At 39.9% G+C, this 22,849-nt stretch overlaps 1 protein-coding gene across 1 annotated transcript in view; it reads left to right on the top strand.

Moving 5' to 3' along the window:
• LOC113991089 (phospholipid-transporting ATPase IB) overlaps positions 1–22,849 on the top strand; it is a 178,825-nt gene that overhangs the window by 150,423 nt on the left and 5,553 nt on the right. Inside the window, exon 26 of the mRNA XM_027727165.2 lies at positions 19,580–19,763. Within this exon, the coding sequence (XP_027582966.2) occupies positions 19,580–19,763 (184 nt within the window). The remainder of the gene's footprint in view (positions 1–19,579; positions 19,764–22,849) is intronic.

Below are 22,849 nucleotides of genomic sequence, written 5' to 3' on the forward strand. Positions count from 1 at the left end.
AAAGACATTAGCTGAGATGAATATACTTTGGAAAAATACTGGTTTAATGTTTTTGCCGATTTTGAGATGGCTTTTTATCTTAAAGGATGACTCAAGAATGGTTAAGGAGAAATACTGAGTGTCTACTTGCGTGTACATGGTGTCTGAGTCCTTGTGTGGGGAGGGGGAATCTTGATGTAATTAGATCTTTGTTATCCTTTCCTGGTGAGAGCTCCTTGGGACCTCTCTATCCCTTTGTGTTTCCTGTTTGCTTTGCCTTCTCAAAGTGCATTAGCTCAATTAGGCATTTAAGACAACTGCCACCAAAGAAGCAAAGGAACAGATATATCAGTAAATACTGAAGTGTGTGGAAAAAGTTGATTCTCCTTGTTAGCTGTCTGACATTTTAGGAACAGTAGTAGCTGTGCTTTCTTATTTTTTTCCTGTGCTTCTCATATCTGTAGAGGATTTCCTCAGTACTAATGATTAAAGTGTGTTAAAAGCTGAATATTCTAAAACATGCCATTGCTGTTGCATGTTCTTTTTGTCTCTCACAGGTAAAGTAAAGAAGAAACTGTGGTATGCACACACTGAAATGAAATTAGATCCTTTCATTTTCTTTGCAACTGATTATTCAATTAGAAATTGTTATCTTGGGATATTTTTGTGAAGATCTGTATTATCCTGTCGTAAGATTTGATTCTTAAAGGTTGCTGCAGCCTTCAGGTATGCCATTTACAAAAACTGAAGAGTTACTTAAACCTAGAACAGAACAATAGTGAAAGGGACCCTGCAACACGAAGTCTGTTATTACAGAAGTGTAATGACTCACTTAGACTCTGCCAGATACAGAAAAGGCAAAATCTGGGGTAAGATCATAGCAGATGAATCCATAATGTTCATTAAAAGGTTGGCTTTTCTCTTTTGTGAACACCTCCCTTCTCAGAAAGACATAGGCAATGAGAGTAGAAAAATAAACTTGAATTCTCAATGGTCATAAATACTGAAACTTTTCAGAATTTCTTGGATGTCTGAACTATTCTGCAATTTTTTCAAATTTTTATATGCTGTCAGTGGTGAAAAACTTGTAGAAAGGCAGGCTGTTCATGACAGTGTATTATGTTTCACTGCACAAATTGTTATCCAGTTCACGGCAGTTCTAGAATTAGGTGAACTGGATCATAGCTTTTCTTTTCCAAGAGGTTTTTAGTAGGCTATCTCCAAACTTAATGGATAATAATGCAGTATAACTGTTCTTTCCCAAATCTTCGTTCGCGAAGCCCAGCCATGATAACTGTTCTTTGACTAGTGGTAAAACCATATAGAAACTTATATTTGCTCTAGTTGTCAGCTAATGATCTTAAACCTGTTTTCCTTTATTAATTGCAGTGGTCAGTCTTGGACCAGACCCAGTCTAACCCAGTTTATTTCAAACAGTGACCAGTAGTCACTGCCTTGGGAATGTGTGTATAGGTAGTGAATGAAACTTCTGTTGCCAGCAGCTGTGTCTTCATCTTGTTTTCATAATTCTTCATCAACTGTTTTTTGTTCATAATTTTTAAATCTTTCTTTCTGAGTGTGTTTAAACTCTAATCTCAATTAGATATTTGTCTATAATCTCAAGCTGGGCAGAATGTGTTATGAACTGTGCAGAGGAAATATTTCCTTTTGCTTTTAAATCTGCCCGGTAATTTCTTTGGATGCCATCAAGTTCTGCATTTGAAGACATTATGGATAATCATACCCTGGCTACTTTTCTTCTCCCCTTCCTCCCCATCAAGTACGCCTCCAGGATATCGACCTTTAGTTGCCTTTTTCAGATAGAGGGTCCTTGTTTGAAAGGACTTTAACATTTTTTTTCTTCCCTGCCTCCTGTTTGGTTTTTTTTTTGACTTCTTTTTATGTGATTGAGAGAGAAGAGCTGCCTGCCAAAAATGTTGATATGCAGTGGATTTATGTGTTTGCATAATGGGGAGTGTTGTTGTTTATATTTTGTGGATTTATAAAGTTGTTGCCTTTTTGGACACAGCTGAGCAATTTCCTTATTGATGTGTTGAAGGTATGTAAACATATGGCTTCTAGATAGTCACGTCCAACGTAAGGCCAGGACTGAGACAGATGAGTAGCTATCATGCCTGAATTTGTCTGAGATGCATGAAACAGGCCTCCATATGTGTAAATTCTTTTAGGGACTAGCTTTGGTATGTATATTGAAAGTACCACATGAAGAGCTAAGTGTCCTCTTTAGACTGTGGGAGTTTAAAACCATAGCTGTTTTTTTGCCCCTGAGATCAGGTTTAGGTAAGGTATACCACCCATCTCCTGCTGTGCCACTTGAAGAATCACACGGTCAGAAAGTATGCTGAGTTGGAAGGGACCCACAAGGATTGAGTCCAACTCTTAGCCCTTCACAGGACCATCCCCAAGAGTCACACCATGTGCCTGAGAGCATTGTCTAAATGTTTCTTGAACTCTGTCAGGCTTTGTGCTGTGACCACTTCCCTGGGGAGTCTGTTCCAGTACCCAACCATGCTCTGGGGAAAGAACCTTTTTCTGGTATCTAACCTAAACCTCCCCTGACACAACTTCAGACCATTCCCTTGTGTCCTGTCACTGGTCACCAGAGAGAAGAGATCAGTGCCTGTCCCTCTTCTTCCCCTCATAAGGAAGTTGTAGACTGCAATGAGGTCTCCCCTCAGTCTCCTCTTCTCCAGGCTGAACAGACCCAGTGACCTCAGCTGCTCCTCATACGGCTTCCCCTCAAGGCCCTTCACCATCTTTGTTGCCCTCTTTTGGATACTCTCTAAGAGCTTTAATATCTTTCTGTGGATCTTGGTTTCTAAACACTGTTCCTGTTATTTCTTCCACCAGTTATTCGGAGAGGTAAATGTCTTCATCTTGTCTAACTTTATCCCTGTCCACAGAAGGAGACTTAGTCATCTGTCAGTACCTAAAGAAACAATTTGTTTAATCTTTTGTTTTTCATGCATCTGGGACATGGTCAGTTAAATAACTTCAAATTATAGAGTACCCATCACAGAGGAGGGAAAAAAAAAGAGATTGTGCTGAACCTGGGAGGGTAAAACGTAATGCATTGTAGCCAGAGTTTGTACTACTTGTGACACACTTGAAAGAGTCGTACACCATTGGTTCAGATTTATTTTTGTGTGTGTCTTAGTGTTCTTCTGTAAACACTACAGCAGCTTTGTGAAGAAACGGGGTATTAGGACTAGCGGAAAGTTGAAAATGTCTTCACTAAAGTTATGCCAGAGGAGTTTGTCACTGGAAGCTCTCTGGTGAAAGGATGTTGAAGGAAAGGTGAGTTAGTGAAATGGAAGACAGAAGAAGGAATTTTAAGCAGCATAAAAAGTGAAGAGAGAGGTCATGTTTGTTTTCTCTAATTATGATTTCAGGAGAGTAACTGGCTGCAAAATTGGTTAATTATCTTGTGTTTATTGTAAATTCCTATGCTTTCTCTGAAGACACCAGAAGTGCCTTTGCTTCATAAATCATGTTAAATCAAAGCACTTTCATTATATTACAGAGCTCTGTAAATTGATGTCACAACTTGAGAAGAACACTTTTATCTGCAAGCACTTAAGAACGCTGCCACTTTCAGAACCAAGCAAGACATTAGTAGCTGGCTTGTTCAACTCCTTTCAGCTTTCATGCTGACACATACCATATTGAAGACATGGGTTGTTTGTATAATACTTGGTTTGATCTTTTTTCCTGGTACTTTCGGTACTGTTGAATCAATCAAAGGAAGTTACTGCTCTGTTGGGCATTAGCATACATTTAGATATTTCTGTATTAAGAGCTGTTCATCGAGGAAAAGGCTTTTATGTCAAAAGGAGAGTAAACAGTATGACCGTGGCTGCTTTGAGCTGTTGACCCACATATATTTGAAAGCGAGCCTGTTTGTACTAGCAATTATTCCAGTTTCCCTCCTCTTTTTGAAATTTTAATTCGTTTAGTCTTTTGCAACTGTGTGAAGGCTACAGATGGGGAGAGGACTCAGTGGCTTTTGTGGTGGTTTGCTTGATTCATTCATTTGTTAGCATGCACAACAGAGTTGATTTCTTTATTTACTGCTTCACGATGTACTGGGAGTAGTAATGCAAAGCCAGTTGCTAAATATTCATAATTTGTGCCTCGGAAACTTTTTAAGGTGAACTTACTGGGAGAACTGAGTTCTGACTAATCATCCGGACCTTATTCAAGCCTCATTAAATTCAATGGAAGGATTAATTTTTTGACTGGGTTTGTAGTAATTACTGTCAGCTACTAAATTGGGTAAAGAGCCACTTAAAGCCATCTGTGGCTTTCCTAATGTCCTACTTATGCTGTTTTATAAATGTCACAGATAAGTAGTCAAGCTCAGGAAGGGACAGAGAAGAATAAAAGTGTGTCTCAGATATAAAAGGCTGGGAAATCTTATTGTAGAAATTAGCATTGACTGTGATAATTATCGTCCAGTACAGCTGAAAAAGGTTTTTCTTAAAACCTCTGTCTTTGGTCAAACTTCTTTGCAAATATATGTGACATAGCATTTAGGAAGATTCCAACTCTAATATATATGTTTAACTTTCATAGCAACTGTATTAGAGAAATCAGGCTAATGGTCAGTTTTCAGTTCTACTACTTATTCCTGCTCAGTTTCTTAAATTAGGAGAATTAGGTCTAGGTCTCACTTTCTTTTTATCTAGCAAAGGTGAGGGAAAGAAACTAGAAATGTCTATTACTACAGGGTATTTCTCTGAGAAGTACGGTATGATCAGACATTATGAACTAATGAGATGAAAATGTTAATTTTTGCTGGATTTGGAAATAGTAACGTGGAGAGCTAAAGATCTAAGTCTTTGAGAGCTGACCTTCTTGGAAGCAGTCTTTCCCACGTGGAACTTTTTTGCTGGATCAGAGTAGTTTCTGTTGAGTCTACACTGGCTGTCTAGCTTTCTCAGGAGATATGTTTATTTCTTTTGATGGATTGGCTTTTATGCCAGATGTATTTTTTAACTGAAAAGTCTGTGGCATAAAAATAACCAAGAAATTTTATAGTGTCTACCCAAAGAGCTGTTAACTTAAAAGTTGCCAAGTCTGATGTATCCACTGTTAAAATACAAAAATTTCAAGTAAGGAAATTATGCACAAGGTTATTTATATAACTTCAGTACCAGTGGGTTATTCGCGCAAAAGAAAGGGGATGATGTGATGGTGAGAAGAGTTTGAAGTGCTGATGGATGAGAAAAAGGCAAGGCTAGAAGGAGAGGACTGTTTACCTGGGGAAGATACTCCAATAACATGGGATGATGACTACGTGTAGGGGAAGGAGATGAGGTCACTTCTCTACTGCAGTGCCCAGTTATGCTGGCTCACTGGAGACCTTTAGCACACAAGGCAGCATGTGTGCTAAGTGTACTTGTTTGAAATCCAGGCCTTGCTGTTGACATAACCACATGGGAACCCTCTTCAGGGACCATTTCAATTTGTTACTAGGGAAGTGCCTCCATTGCCATTAAACTGAGACTTCAGGTGTAGAACAGTCTAGGTGGAAGAGACCTCTGGAGACCTAGTCCAACCTGTCACTCAAGGCAGGGTTGTCATCTACAATCATGTTTGCCATAAATTCTTGTAGTTGAGCTTTTGGACAGAGGTTCTGCAACCTTTCTGGCAAACCTTTTCCATTGCTCGACACCTTTATGAAACATCCATAATATCCCTCCTAACTGTCCCTGTTTGCAATCTGTGGCCATTCGCCCTTGTTTCATTTTTGATGCAACAGGAGACTTGAGGTAACTCACCTTTCTTCCTTGATACACGACGACCCTGATTTTTCAGTAGTTATGCAGTAGTGGTTTAGCAACTCTTGTTGTTAAACTGCCTCTTAACAGCACAAGCCCAAGTGACACGACCTCCTCTTACAGGTTATATATTTTAGACCCCTGACCATCTTAGGAATTCTCTGCTGGACTCTAACTTTCTCTCCCCTCTTTCCAACTTGGGCTCAAAACCTGGATGTACTATAGATTTTGCCTCACCTGTGCTGAGGAGAGGGCTGATAATAACTTGTATCTTTATCCTGGTCACTCTTGTGTCCTGAGTCACTACCTAGTATGTGATGTCTCTCAGTCACACTAATTGTGCACTTTTGACTCACATTGAACCTGATGCCCGCCATAACCACGTTATGGGATGACCATTTCCAAGCCTGCACTGGTACATGGGGTTATTCTTCTCTGAGATGTTGAGCTTTGCCTTTCTCTGTCTGAACTCCATGAGGATGTTGGCTCAGTCCCTGAATTTCTGCAGGTTCCTTTCAATAAAAGCCCTTTGATTTTTTGTAATTTAGTCCCCCTAGTTCAGCATCATCTGTGGACTTGCTGAGGGATATCCCTTTTGTCAGCATCTGGGTTACTGATGATGTTGAGCAGGATGGAATCTCATGGTACCTCTGATCATTGCCAGTTGGACACTGAATATTTGACCTTGTTCCTGTGAACTATATTCTGTACAAAGAATGTTGTATTAGTTATGTCTCAAATATGTTAAAATGTTTGGATCCTCACTTGGGCTAATTGCTGTGCCTTGCTTTAACGTGTTGGCTTGTGTTTGGGGTATTATTTGTACTGGATATGAACAATGTGAATATGAATAAAATCTGTGCTCCTAAAAACTAAATATCAGGGTCTCTACAGTACTATTATACTTGAGTGCATGGAGAGAGTAAGCAGTTATTTTGTTTCATGTAAATAGTTCGGAATTTTTTTTACATTCAGAAGATTTAGTAATTTACTTTTGGCATTTAGTCTGTTTTTATAGAAGTTTTTTTGTAATTGAAATTGTTAGCTTTGATTTTTAAGTCACAATCAAGTGTGAGTGTAAGACTATTAGTAGTTTGTGATCTTGATGTTTTTCTGTTATACTTCTGGGAGAGTTGCTCATAAAATCTCTCTCCATCTTCATGAAATGAGTGTTTTGCACAGTTTCAAGTTAGATTACAGTTGCTGTGGCCTCCTGGAATCTTGTGGTAGAAACCTTTGATTATACCTTGCACATCACTGCCAGCAAACTTCTGGCAAGGCTACTCCAACCTATTTGGAGAAATAGGCTGTATAGAACTGTGTAGATGTATACAAAGTGTAATCACTTTTTAAAACTTAGTTTAAGAAAATACAGTGCCTAGAAGATGTGTGCTGATGGCTTCTTTGGTGGTTAGAGTACAAACTGTGCCATGAGAACTCTTATGGTGGATTCCCATACACAGTTGCCGTCACTAAAACAATTGGGACATCTGATTTTAAGAGGCTTGAGATCAGTCCCTTGTGCATTGCCTCCATCTCTTCCCCCCCAGGCTCTCCGGCACAGTCTATTTGAAGATGGTATCTATGTACCTTGTAACCTGCAGTGTAGACTAGCTTGTAGAAGGCATTTGTTGTATGTCTGAGTCTGTTGAGCATGAGCGCTTTTCGCATTATCACATCTGTGTTCAGCTTCTGCAGTGTGTCTTAAGATCTTGCTTTCCAGTTACCAGTTCATATTTGAACGTGAGATTCACTTTTTACCTCAATACCTGTTTGGCTATAGGATTTTTTGGTGTGTTGTATTTAAAAATGAATTGCTGTTATTTGAATTTTGACAGTATGTAAAATATATAAAATTATCAACTTTTGATATCTAGTAAACAGATGTAAGTGAACTTAAGCTTCCAAGTCTTAGCTTGTAACAAAAAGATAGACTAAAATTTACTGTGTAAATTGACAGTTGACTACATGCTGCTATAAAAGCTGTATTATGGAGTCAGGTGAGCATGCATCAGCTATAAGCCTTTCTCTAAACAGAAATTACTGTAAAATGTCTTGCTTTTCATGGCTGGGTTTAAAAAGGAAAGCATCAACTTAGCCTTACTGATATGCTCTGGTACATGTGGAGAGTATCCTATCTAACTCAAAAAAGCTGCTTTCATATTTCCTTTAGAGACTGTTTTTCAGCACTGGGCAACTCATTGTTTTTCCTCCCAGGTGTTTTACTTCTAATCTGGTTTGAATCATGAAGAGTGTCAGTGAATACACTTTGACTTCTAGCAATTCCTTTTTTGTCTCAATTTCCATGATATCTTTTTAACGAGATGTTTCATGTGGTCTGGCTCATTCAGCTCTTCCAGTTGTAGCCGAGGCTATGGGTAATCTAAGTGTTACATTAGCAATAATAAGGTAGCTCTGTCTGATACTTCAAATTTCCTTGGCACTAATGACTTGGATATACTCAAATTCAGCATTACTTTGGCACTAATGGTCTGAAGCAGGCCAGTGCTTAAAAATCATTGTAGCAGTGAGAGGACACTTCTCTTCTAAGAGTATATATGGTACAGAAGTGTATGTGGAAGAAATCTGCTCTTCTCTGTCCCCGGTAATGCACTGGTACTTCATGCTGCCTCTCATTTGCCCAACAGTTCACCTTAAAAGACCACTAGTTAATAGGAAAGGGCTCGTTATAATGCCCACTGAAATGTTTCAAAGCTGGTTTTCTCTCCAGGAAAGAAGGTCCTTTAGGCAATGTCCTTCTGCTAGCTTTCAGGAAAAGATTAACTTAAATGCACCTATTTTCTCTATGCTCTTTCAAAGCTCCTTATGTATAATTGTTCATATGTCTGTCTTTATTCCCTTATATAGAAGGGGTGGTGGAAAGCACGATCTATCCTGGCAGCAATTACTTAGTATTAACTAAGCATGTCCTGTGAGACATGGGCATGTGTGTTATCAAACCGGAACTGCAGCATTTTGCATCCTTTCTGTAAAGATGCAAATGTCTGACATTCTGAAGACTTGTCTCCTAGTTCTGTATTCTTAACTGTGGTGGTTTGAGCCACCACAAAAATCCAAAATCCAATTTCCAGGCTTCCCCCACCCCTTCCCACAATTTATCCAGCACCGGAGAGAAACGTTCAGGCCAGAGGCTTCTACAGGGGAAGTATATACATTTATTTACACAAATAAATACTACACAAACTAAAGGCAACTATATATATATTACATTTCTATCAGTCTTTTTAAGCCCCTCCCTTTAACTTTAGTCCAGGAAGAGCCTTTCAAGGCTGCTGGGTAACGCAGTCTTTCTCTCGTGGGAGTGTTCTGGACCCCTGAACACTCCCTAACAATCTTCAGCTGTTTGCTGCAGTTTTTCCTCCTCATGAAGTCCAAGAAAGTAGCTTTGAGTCCTTTCTCCTTGGTCTGCTGTGTGATCTCTCTCAGTCTCATACCTCGTAGGCTGCTGCAGCTTATCAAGCATCCTCTGAGCCAGTTTTCGGCTGCCCCCGGTCAGCTTCAGCAGGGCAACTCCCAAGCTCTTGACCTGTCTCCAGTTTTGCCTGGGATTCTTCTCCCGAGCGCCGGGCCTCCTCTTCCGACCTGTCTCTTGGCTCAGCTTCAATGCTGAGCCTCTCCTGCACTTTACAGTGGAGGGAAAGAAAAGAAGCCCCCCTCCACAGCTTAACTGCAGAAAGGAGGGGGGAGAGGGCTTGGCTGCAAAGCCTGCCTCTCTCCTCTTACCTCAGGTGCTGTGAGTTGCGTCCCTCACAAACACTCTAAATGCTGCCTCTAACTCTGGCCTGGGCAGAGTTGGGGGCTGCAGGGCTCCCCTTCCCCCCTGAAGGGGGAAAGAAGGAGCCCAGCCACCCCCTGGCCTTCTCCACCTACACCCAGCAGACACCAACAGAAAAAGAACACTGCCAGCAGCTTCTGGTGCTGTGTATATATGATTTTTCAGCAGAAGCGAACAACATGAGTGGCGATTGGCTCTCCAGGGAACACTGCCCTGGCACCCAATCACCTCTGAGCCCCTGAACTCTCGGGGGGGGGGCCAATTTCAAACTATGACAAGGCATAATTCTAAAATCAGTGAAAGTTTGGGAAAACAGAGGAAATTGTGTTTTGTGAGGCTTCTCCTTGTGTGGAAGGCACTTCAGGCTGTGCATATATACACTGTTAATAAGAGCAGTAAGAAGCAAGCATGAACACTGGACTGTGTGTAAGTACTGTGCTGTTGAAGTACTCTCTGACTCTACCTGGACTGCACCAAAATGCTTGCACAAACTTCTGGGGACAGTCCGCTCAAGCAGCTTGGCAGAGGTGAGACCGGACTAGGTTGGCCTCTTCTTGCCCAACAGTTGCCAACATTGTTACAGCAAGTGGTGTACTTAGGCTTCATGTGACAGCGTATATGGCTTTAGTTCATGTGCTCTTCTCTGCAACAGAGTCCTCACACTTGAAAGGTGCTTGACAAACAGAGGTGCAGGGGACCAATATAGTTGTGTTCACTCTGCTGTTTTTCTGTTTTGCCTCTGTTTTACAGAGGCAGCTACTATTAATCAAAGTTGTTTTCATAAGCCACAGGACATTTCCACACCTCAAACAAGATATGGATATGTTGAACCATGTTTGAGGGTTACAGGTGCCCTAGAATATGGCCATGTTAGTGGCTGGCTATGTGCAGAGATACTGTTAATATATCTTCTTGATGTAAATTTGGTCATATTAACTTATAGTAGAGGTGGTGGCTGATGAGTACAAAAGCACCCCCTTACCCCTATATGCTGTACTTTAATGCTTTGATTTAATCATGAACTTAGTGTATAACTGACTTAGTTAAGAAAAACATGAGGAGGGGAAGGAGGAAAAAGAAAGCAGTAATATTCTAGAGCAGTATTGCTTGTATTGAATCTGACGTTAGAGGTTAATGTCAAGATCCTTTTTTTCCATCTTGTGTTTGGGAGTTGTGAGAATGCTGTGAATGTTCTCCTGTAAGTTAATACCTAACCTGGCTTTGGACAGAGCACAGATTTAATAGTTGACCAAGACTGAACTGATCCCAGTCAGACTTTCAGTTGTCATTGTCTTTTTTATATAAAAATTGTTTCTGAATTTTTATTTCTAATCTTAGTAGGAACACCCTGGTACTCAGCTTCCCCAGCTGTGGAGAGATTATGGAAAGTAGAAGTTCAGGGTTTTGTTTTTTTTAAGTGTTAATGATTTAGGGACTTTGCTTGTAGGCGTTTTGTTCTTGTTAAATAGACTGAACTTCAGGGAAGGATGGGAAATAACTTGCATTTTGGTGTTGTTGTAATGAAAATTTTGGGACCCCACCTTTCTTCCCTGATACATGATGACCCTGATTTTTCAGGTATACTGGTAACTCTGAAATTGAAAATTTCATGTTTTTACCAATGAGGTACTTTCACTTTGAATAGTGGGTCCTCCACATGATTGCAGCCCTGTGACCATAATTACTGACTAAGATACCCTGCTCCAGATTGTGTCTGTTTATCTGTTCCAGGAGCATGTAATTCAGAAATCCTAGGCTTTTTAACAGTAACATGTAATTGCAAGTTGATCGCTTATATGTATTCTTACATTAAATTCCAGGAAACATTTCATAGAAGGGGTGAAAAATAAATCATGCAGAGTTTCGCTCTGCATGATTCCATTGGGTCTTTTGGCTTTACTGCAGGGCAGAGCCTTGATAAATGGGCTGATGTGCTTATTAATGGACATAGTGTTAATTGTCACTTAATCTCACCGTGTATTGCAAAATTCTGTAAACTGCTCTGCTCTGTGAAACACGTGTGCTTGCTCTCTGTGCATGCCTTCAAGGTTATAAAGGCACTAATATGTATGTTTTGCTGATTGAAATTTTTTTACTCTGTCTTTAGAAAAAGGCCAATTTCTGTGTTGTGTGAGAGCTGCTCAGGCTGATTAGCATGGAAATGAATGTGCCCTAATCAGCTTGGGGTGACGGAAGCCCAAAATCAATTTGATACGTTAATTTCACTTTAAAAATGTATTATATGTGTTGCCACTAGTGACCATTATAGTTAAAAATGCAAAATAGTCTCTCATTCAACACTGTGCTTATGCCAACTCATCACTTTGCAAATAACTTGTTTTCCAAACTAGATTTTCTCTATTTAACCATTGCTCTGTAAAGCAGGCTGGAGGAAGGGCAGTCAAGACAGAAACATGCAGGGAGGGATATCAAAGAGGAAGAAGATGCTGACTTGAAATTTAACCTTGTGTTCACTGAAGTGTTGTGTATTATATCACACTGTTTAATACATTGAATCCTGCTTATAAAGAGACTATTTCCTAACCCTTGCCCTCTGGAGATCATTTCAGTGGTAACTGTGAATGGCAAATGAGTTATTGAAAAGGGCATTTTTAAGAGGAGATGAACTACAACCTGAAAGTACATGTGTAAAGCCAGATGAATTGCACTCTAGAACTGTCTGTTTCTTTCCATTGACTATTAAAAAAAAAAGTGGCATGATAAGTGAAGATAGAGATGTCTCCATTGAAAACACATAAATGTAGTTGGATGCATCAAGTGCCCTTGGTGCTTTTTTACGGACGTTAAATTATCCATCATTTCACTCAGTGCTGTCTCCGGAGTTGTGCTGGCTCTCTGTACTGCACCAGAGCCACCCCCTGTGAAAGCTGTCAGCAGGGGAAGGAATTTCAGAGCAATTAGTAAATATAAAGCATTCGATGTGATGCACATTTTGAGTCAGTGGGATGTGTTTGTGCTTTTGTTCACTTTTCTTCTGTGTGGGTTTCACAGAAGTCTATCCAAGATATCTGAAGAGCATGATGACTGCAATTCAAGCCTAACCCTTGTTTGGATGACACATGGTTGAGATCTGCATCCTGGTGTATGTCAGGATAAATCACTGTATTTAAGAACTGCTAAATGTGATGCCATTGTAACATTTCTTTCTTTCTGAGCATTACTGTTCGTGGTGTGTTAATTTATCTTGCTTATTTTTCTGGGAACCAATGCATACACTTATGCGACAGTATTGATAGCTGTCAGCTTTCTGGGCTGTCTCTTATCTGCCTTTTCTGAAGATGAGGTCACTGAGCTTTTTGAAGTACTAGTGTATTTGTTGATGGAATAGGGTAAAATCATGTTCACTGCAATAAAGAGTAGACTCTTAAGGGCCTTTTGTGTTGCATTAACAAGGCATTTCAAGGAAGTAGAGTATCAAATTCACGTTTCATGTTAAAGACATTAATGCCTTTGTTTGTACCTATTACAGCATGGAAGCTGAAGAAGGTAGCACTTGAAACAGCTTCCTTTTTTGCCTTCCTCTTTGCACAAATAAACATTAAAAATTTAAAATATGGGTGAGAATGTCTTAATTTTTAATTTTGTATTGAATTGGGGGTGTTGAATGTATGCAGTCTTCAACAGAAATGTTTTAGTCTCTTTTTTTTTTTTTTGTGGAGAGGACACAAACAAGTCCCCCAAAAAACCAATACATGTAGACAGAACAGAGGACGTGGCTGAGACTAAGTGTCAAACTGTGCCTTGCTTAGGTGTGGAAGAGCTTGTCTCTTCATGGTCCTTGTAAGATGGGCTAGATATAAACTGATCTCTTATAACCTACTCTTTTTTGTGCCTATATCTTACGGATAAAAGGATTCTAATAGAGTTCACTTGTTTTGTTCTTTATTGATCATGTCTCTTTTTATAAAGAGTTGATAGTTGCAGTTGCTAGTTCTTTATCAGAACCCTGTCTTCATTTGGTCCTTTAGACTTGAATGCAATAAATAAAACTAATTATTTTCCAAAATACTGCATTTCTATTTCTGATCTGTGGTTTAGTTCTGTATACTTCAAAATGTCTGCAGTTTAAGCAGCTGTAGTTTAAGGACCTTGTGTGAAAAGTATTATTTTCAGTTGCTGTCATGTGTCTGTAACTGCAATAAATACAGATACACAAAGGAACAGAATTAAGAAACTGTTCATCACTTCTTGCTTGACAGTATCATGTGGTGTGTAGCTGACCAATGTGATATAGGGCTATTTGTGCTGATTGCATCCTTCCCATCTCGTGTGTGACTGCATCTGTCTTGGTGTATTAGATATAGTCTGGGAATAAGAGGGATAGCTGCCTTGCCAGATTGCAGAAAGTATGTGGTAAAGGAGTTGATTGTTTTAAATCAGTTGAAGTACTTTAAAAATTAAAGCTCTATTGCATTGCTTTGCTGGGTTAAAATGGATGTTTGCATGTTTTGCTTCTACTTACTTTTTGGGTTTCAAAAAATTTTGGTACCGAAATGAGTTTCTAAATAGAATGTTTGATACTTATTTTTAAAATATCACTTCACTGTTGGTTTAGGGGGTGGGCTGTTGGTTTTGTTTTGGTTTGTTTGGTTTTTTTCTTGGTGAAATCTTTCACTGTATTATGACCGAATTTATTAATTACTCTGGTTGTCCCATAAAGTATTCATGATGAAAAAAATTGGAAGATTTTCATCTTGTTTAAACTCTCTTAAAAAAATAAAGTAAGGCTGACCAAACCTCCCAGCAAAATGCTGAGTCAAATCACAGAATATCTCAAGTTTGAAGGGACCCATAACGATGATAGAGTCCAGCTCCTTGCTCCTTACAGGACTACCTAAGACTAAACCGTCTAAGTAGAATTGTTCTGAACAGGCAAAACATATCAGGTAAGAAGTTTGCTCATAAACATTTGTACTCAAGAAGTAAATGCAGACTAAATGTTTAAAGCCATTTGGCGCTGCTCTGCAGAAGTCAGTGGGAAGCCACTTAAAACATCCTCTGTGGAAACCATCTGTGTTACTGCTCTGTGCTGTGCCCTGTGCTGTTTCTTCATGAGCTTCCTCTAAGTTCAAGAGGGACGTTTAAGTATTTACTGAGAGTAACAATATAGTACTTCGTTATCTGAAAAGTACTTGCCCCCTTGCCGCCTTCCACTGTTTCCGTATGAATTTAAGTGATCTAAGGATAGTTAGGTCCATATCTTCCTGAGAATCCCCGTCTCTGGGCTGTACTTCTTTCCCAGTTTCTTCACAAGGTATACTTCTTTGTGCCCTCTCTTGCTTCCACCTGTCCCATTCCAGATGAAACGATGTGGTATGAAGGCATTAGTCATCCCTTCAGGATGGAAGCTCCTTTCTGTCTTAATCTGTTAAAGGTGCTGATAAAGACTAAGCAGGTTTGAGTCCAAAGAGAACCTTCTATTTTTCTGTATTAGCTTTTACTCTTTCAAGAGCAAGGCTACTGGAAGAAAGTCCCAGAGGTGGGCGAGGACCAGAACTGTTGTATGGCTGACACTTAGCTTCATATATCCCTTCCATCATCCGTGAACACTTTATATTGCAAAGCTAGATGTTGAATGCTAAACGCTTTATAAAGGTGAAGTCTTGAGCTCAGGCTCTCTGCAGCCTGAGTAGGTTAAATTCAGATTGTCAGGGAAGCAGTTTGAGCAAGAATCTGAAGACTCAATCTGGCAGCTACAGTTGTGGTTCTTGAAACTTGACTTTTTTTTCCCTGGAGTATGTGTAAAAGAGACAACCAGTCTACAAGAAGTCGATTGTATCTGTTGGGAAACATATTTTTCAGCAGAGGTAATAAAAATAACTTCAGTATAAACAAATATTTCCAGTGAACTCTTGAGTTGCACTTGAAGAACCTTTATAAGAAGCATTGCTGTCTGATCAGTGAATGAGTACATGAATAAGCAGATGATTTGAATGCAACTGATGTTTTATTCACAGCTTAATTCATACTTGAGTGTATATCAAGGCAAGGCATATATCCTGATATTGCTACAGTGAGCTCTGCTGTGAAAACCAGGGATGTTCCATCAAATGATAAGTACCAATAGTTGCCTGTCACTGCAGAATTTTTTTTTCCAAATAGTTAGTTCTTTTCGTGCACTTTTTACTTTGAACTTATACATTTGTCTGCAATCTTTGTGAACTTGGCTATTCCTCCTCCCCTTCCAAGATATCACCTGGGGGAAGCTGCACTTTAATAGTATCCTGTGCTATAATCTTCAGTCATTCATGTAGACAACTTACCAAATGTGGAGAATTGAACCACAGCTCTGATCATCTGGCTAAGGGGATTAATGTTATCTAATGCAGTGCGTTGGTACCAAACAGATTATTAGGAGCAGAAGAGGTTTGGAGGCTGAGAGAGTGAGTTGAAGGAGGAGGGGTGTAAAACCCCTCAGGAAATCAGTAGCCATCTCAATTTGCAACTTCTGTAGTTAATGTATTCTCTGGAGTTGTGGGCTGTATTTGATGGGGAAAGTGTCAAAGAGGATGCTTACTCAAAAGCTGCTTTTTAGAAGAAACAACTATAATGAAGTAACACTTTGTGCTGAAGTCTTGTCTTAGATTTCATCTTCTTAAACCAAGTGCATAAATATTTGTGGCATTTAAAATGCATATGTAGTGTTTCTGGTAGTTTGTTTAGTCTTACTAGGCAAATAGGGATGTTAAACATTAACTGAGTGTTATATAACTGTGGGTATAATTAAATTTAATTTGGTCAAGACAGTTAAAGCATACTCTGTGTACATTATGTAGTAGTTGATAAATGCATTTCTATAGAGACATTCCATTGACTTGCCAAGTAATCATTGTCACAATTGTCATTAATGGCAAAGTTCACTTAAAAACTACAGTGCAGGCACAGGAGTGAATACAGGCTGTGTTAGCTTGCTTGACCTGTCCCAGCTAAACTGCACTGGAACAAGCTTCAGCATCTCTGCCATATTTTGGTCATGTCTGAAGTGTCTGTTTAAACTACAGAATCAGAGATGCTGTTCACGTTCTGTTCATGTTCCTTTTTCCTTCCCATGCTCCTTTAAGCATTTTTGAAACTAGGGAGCTTCTTAGCTATTTCTGTTGCTACATAACTGAGGAGTGAACAGAAACTGAGCTTCCGAGAGATGTGTATGTCTGAAAAGGATGTTAGCAGATATGCGTAATACTCTGCTGTGAAGAATAATTGCAAGAGGGGACTGCCAAATGTATATGGTCCTGTGCACTGGAGGTGTCCCTGGGGCTGGTAAGGAGGGTCTGTGTGCTTATCAATCCAAACCTTGCAGAACTGGCTCCATGTCCCTCTGGAGTGCACGTTTTGTGGCTCGAAGTCCCTTTGACTCCTTGCTCCATACTTCAGTATTTTATTGTGTGAATACTGGGGGGAGAGGGAGGAGAGTGTGTGGATGATAGAACTCTTTATAATTACAAACCAACACCTTTCATGCACCCTAGGTTGGTAAGTGCGTTGGGGTTTTGTGTTAGTAATTTAACTGGGCCTCTATAGTGCCCAGTAGTGTTTTCACTGCCAGGTAGCAGAGTTCTTCCTAAATCTATCCAATGGTATTAAGTGAATTTTATGGCTCAGTCAACTTTTTCCTGTATTCGGCTTTTAGGAACAGGACAGCTGCTAGGCTTCTCAGGTGGTTTAATTCACATATGAAGTTTCAGCCCAGCAAATTTCTTTTTCCCCAAATTACCCATCAAGTTATTTTAAGAGTGATTTACTAATAAAATATGTATTTAGGTATTTACTAAACAAAATCAAGGCCATAAAACATAATGCTAAACAAGATAGCTCTGCTTTTTTTGATCAGCAGTAATCCAGTTGGGTGTATTAAAGGACTGTGTAAGTTGCTCGCACAGGAAATAGCCTCTAGAAAAAATGCCGTGTAAAAAACCCTCTGTCTCCCCTATTCCCCAAGCTCCCCGTTCTCCCCTTATTTTAATAGTAAAGCTTTTAGATATCAGTTACATTCTTTTTCTGGAGTGATATGTGACTGACTTGAGATGTGGAGAAGTTTTGTCTAAAGCTTTATTTAAGGAAATATAAAATGATTTGGAACTATAAGTAAAAGTGATGGGGAAAGGAATTAGAGTTGTTTGTACAGATAGGGTTAGAATGGAAATGTTTAATCTATGCATAGGTATTTCCACGATACCTCATGATTTGGTAACCTGATCCACCTTGTCCATGACAAAAGGGCATTTTGGGTGTCTTATTTAATTTAGAAATCTAGTCCTGAGTATTTTTCCACTTTTGCGTGGTTTAGACTAGCTCAACTCTTTTGAATTCCGTGAATTTTTGTTGACTTGAAACTGATATAAAATGAGAGAAGGATCAGGTTAAAGTAACTGCCAATGAATTTGATAAGAATATTCAGATGTCATGGAGTCAGCCTTTTGTTTTTGAGTTGGAATTGAGTAACATCATCACTGAAGTCAGAGTTGCACCAGCACACAAGACCTGTGTGAGATTAGGAGGTGGCCTTATGCTTTCTGATAGATTCTGTGTGCATAGTATGAGATTGGAAAGATGGCCTGGCAAATGGGAAGCTAAGCTGGAGGAGGGAATAGAATCATTTAGGTTAGAAGAGACCTTCAAGATCATCGTAACACTGACAAGTCCACCACTAAGCCATGGCTCTAAGTGCCACATCTACGTGCTTTTTAAATACTTCCAGGGATGGTGACTCCACCATTTGCTTGTCAACCCTTTCCCTGAAGAAATTTTTCCTAATATCCAAACTAAACCTTCCCTGACACAACTTGAGGCCATTTCCTCCTGTCATTATCACTTTTTACCTGGTGCAGGAGACCTCCACCTTGCTACCATCTTGGTGATGACTGTAGAGAGTGACAGGGTGTGTTACCCTGCCACAAACCTCCTTTTCTCCAGGCTGAAAAACCACAGCTCCCCCAGCTACTCCTTCTAAGACTTGTGCTCCAGCCCCTTCACCAGCTTCATTGCCCTTCTCTGGACTTTATCCAGCACCTCAATGTCTTCATGGTGAGGAGCCCAAAACTGAACACAGGACTCAAGGTGTGGCCTCACCAGTGGTGGGTACAGGGAAACCATCACTGCCCTGGTCCTGCTGGCCACACTATTGGTGGTACAAACCAGGATGCCATTGGCCTCCTTGTCCCCTTGGACACACTGCTGCTCCTATTCAGCCATTGTCAACCAATACCCCCAGTCCTTTTTTGCTGGACAGCTTTCCAGCACTCTTCCCCCAGCTTGCAGCACTGCAGGGGGTGTTGTGGCCCAAGTGCAGGACAAAGTGCTTGACCTTGTTGAGCCTCATACAATTGGCCTCAACCCATCAATCCAACCTGTCCAGAACCCTCTGCAGAGCCTTCCTGCCTTTGAGTAGATCAACACTCTCACCGAACTTGGTGTTGTCTGCAAACTGACTGAGGGTGTCCTCGATCCCCTTACTGAGATCACTGATAAAGAGATTAAACAGAACTGGTTTAATAATAAGGTAAGCCTGCGGTACCTTTCACCAAACCATTGAAAATGTCTCTGTATGTATTAGTAGTCTTTCTTCTCCTGGATAGTGATGCAGTGCTGATAGCAGACAGGGAAGCCTGCACCGTTAATCTGGAAACTGTCATAGCTGAAGATGAAACTCACTTCTCCAGTGTTGCAATATAGCATCACTGGTGTATGTCAAAGAGTATTAGGAGGTACTGTGGAAGGAAAACAAAACTTTGAAATCTTTAGTATCAGTTTGGTCTCTTTTGCATCAAATACGAGCAAGTGGAATGTGAAACTATTTTAAAGCTACTTTTTCCTTCTGAAATAGTTTGGCACGAGTTCTGAAGCGTAGTTAGTTGTTGAATAAAGAAACTTCCCAGCAACTGCCCTTTGATTATTTCTTAATGTAGATTACAGCTGTCCTTTTGGGAAAGGCACATAGCTTAGCATGTGAGAAACTGACACCTTTTTCTTTCCTTTTCAGAGTATCTCCTCTACAGAAGTCCGAAATAGTAGACATGGTCAAGAAACACGTCAATGCCATAACACTTGCCATTGGGGATGGTGCCAATGACGTAGGAATGATCCAGACAGCTCACGTTGGAGTGGGGATCAGTGGCAATGAGGGCATGCAGGCAACCAATTGCTCGGATTATGCCATTGCACAGGTCAGATGCAAAAAAGAGCAACTGCCATATCATCTTGTCAGAAATGCACTGTGCAGCAATGTAGAGCTTGATGGCTTCTTCTCCCCTTCGAACTAGAAGCATCTCTGCTTGTTTCCTTTTCCAGGCACCTGTCTAAAACATATTTTGGGTATATTTTGGGAATTTGTTATTGGTTTGCATTCTTCAGGGCAAAGCTCTACCTCTCTTCAAAGTTTTAGCTTCCTCCTAATAGCTGTGCAGTATCTTGGTTCTTGAGTAATTGGGGGAAGCACTTTCTGTGGTGCTTGTGTTAATATGCTTTTAAGTAACTTATCTGTCTTGTTGCAAGCTCTTTTCTCTTACTACGAGTAGGGCTTATAACCAGGTGTGTAAGAGTTTGGCTGTTTGGCAGTTCTTAGAGGTGTCTCCTCCTTTATTTTTATTCCACTCACTCCTGTGATGCATCCAAGAATTGGTCACAGTTCTAGAGGGCTGTACAGTGTTTTCATTTTACGTATGTTATTTTGATTGTTATTTGAGTGAGTGCTCCCAAACTATTCCATCCAATTCAGCACTGATTACTTGAGCTAAAAAGGAGAGTTAAAAGCCTTTTTGCCTTTTTTATTGTATTACTGAAAAACCAAGATGTAGAATAAAGACTTTAAAAAAAACCAGAAGAAAGGAAGGAGATGCTTCAGTTGCTGGACATCCTCTTAATACTATTTACAGCTGAAGTGCTCTGTGTATGTGTTTGAGACTGATGAAGGGCAAAAACAGATGGAGCTGATGGAAGAGAGATCAATCCACTGTCTCTTCAGTGATCTGTGAACTTCAGCTAATATTCCCTTCTGGCAGGGTGTAGGCAGATTTGTTCTACCAAGTGACATGAAATACTACCATCTTTTGATAGTTTCAGTAGCAGGTGATGTTTTAAAAAGGTTTGGATAAGTGCTGTTTGCACACATAACTGTTTATTGTGTTAACCCTGCTGAGAAGCAAAGTGACACTCTCGAATTGCTGCTCTGTGCTGCAGTCAGATGAAGCACACGCAGTATCAGGTTTGAATAACTGAGACCTTTCACCAAATTTATCTTGAGAATTTTAGGCAGTTCTGTCAAGTACTTACTCTGTCATAAAGAGTTGCCTATTTCAAATGTATAGCATTATAGGGACTGCCAAAATCATTGTCCATGGTATCTTGTAATGACTTTTTCATTTTTAATTTCTGAGGATTATATGTTGCTTCTGCTGTATAATTTAATTGAAAGTTCTTTACTTTGACTTCCTCAGATAATTTATTACTTTTATTTTAATAACTAAGCATAAGCAGTGAGAGTTATCCATGGAAGACCCTACACACTGAATTACTTTTGTGTTGCAGTAGCATTAAATCTGGAGAAGTAATTCCATGTTCATGTGTTGCTTCTGCATTAACAAAAACCCCTGTATTTTGGTTTAGTGTTAGAATGTGGAAGTTGCTTTTGGTTTAAAGTCCAGTTAGTGAGATACTGAACATAGGAATTAATCTTTTTAGTTCAATATGAAATAAAAACTGGTCCCACCAGCACAGAATTGTACCTTTCAAAAATCACTAAAACACTGTGGAACTGTATTTTCTGTGATTGTGTAGAAGTGCTTTGCTGATTAGAAAACATATAAAGAAATCCCTCTTGTAAGGGAGACTAATACTGTATGGTAATGTGGGCTTAAAAAAAGAAGTGTTCAAAAGAAAAACTCGATCTCCGTGGAGTATGTTTCTTTCAGCAAAGACATATAACTCCCACTAAAGTGTTACTGTATGTGCATGCCTTGAAGGCAGAGTATGTTCTTATTGAGTAATTTAAGACGACCACTCTAATGTAGCATCTCATGTTCAAATGGTATTTCAAATGCAGTGGTGCCAGAAGTAGGCACTTATAGAAGAGAAAGTCTCTATATAGGCTCATTCGGGATTCCAGGGAGAATCAAAGCATAAACCAAACAAAAATAAAAAGCCAACTTAGGTCTGACTCCGCTCCAAATAGCTTCCACAGGTGCAAGGAGCATCTGTTTGAATCATCCTTTTCCCTTTAAATGAAATTGTACCAGTGATCTCTATTTAGAGAATTCCCAAATCAAATGATCTAACTGTTTAGTGAGACGGTAATAGACTTTAATAACTTTTTTCCTCAGTAACTAGCTTTATCATCTTAATCCAGAGAACATCTGGTGTCTAGGGACTGTTCCCTTTTCTTAATTAGGAAAGCTGCCTTTTTCAACAAATGTTCTTGTTTCAGTTTTCTTCTTTGGAAAAATTGGCTTGTATTGAGGATGCATTTTCACTGTCTTAAACCCCCCCAGCATGCCATCAGCACACCCTTCAGTCAAGATGGAGGTATCTTTCTAGAAGATAATCTCTGTATGAAAGAAGTTATGCTAGGGTCGATATAGAGATGACTGTGAAAGCTTACACAAACTGTTTCACAGGAAGGCTGGCCAGATGGTCGTAATGTTTCCTGCTGATTTAAAACTCTCTAAATACAGGAGTGTCCAAACAAGGGCAGTGTTGTAGTAGAGCCCTTGTCTGTACTGTTGCTCTGTGCCAGTAGCTGTGCATTTGCATAATTTCAGTGTCAAAACAAATTTAATTCTTTGCCATGTCGTAGTGGAACTCTTCACCAGTGTGAGCAAGCTCAGCACGTTATTTAGGCTGTGAGTACCTTCCTTGCTGTGTTCTGCAGTGCACTCATTTTCATGAGAGCTCCAGAGAAGACTACATCCAAAATGGCCAATCCTTAGTTTCAGCGGAGACAAGTTTTCAGGGTGTGTCCAGCTACTCTCTACAAGAGGTTTGGAGTGACTTTTAAAGACATAGTGGCAAGTTTCCCATCACCTCTGATGTGTTTTGTTAGTGATTTTGATGAGGAAAGTTGTTGCTGTCCTGCATATTAACTTGAGGTATTAGATGTCTAATGGGTCAGCTGCTCCCTTGTGAGTCTCCCAGTTTCAGCCCTGGCTCAAGTTGGGCAGAGACTGAACCATGAAGCTTGGTTCATTTTTGTTTTCTCTCCTTCTTTACTGGCATATCCTAACAAATCTGAGTTGCTGATGCATGGGAGAGGGGCTGC

This window comes from Pipra filicauda, unplaced genomic scaffold (assembly GCF_003945595.2).
Source record: "Pipra filicauda isolate LSUMZ 115617 unplaced genomic scaffold, ASM394559v2 scaffold50_size3627746_pilon, whole genome shotgun sequence".
Lineage (NCBI taxonomy): Eukaryota > Metazoa > Chordata > Aves > Passeriformes > Pipridae > Pipra > Pipra filicauda.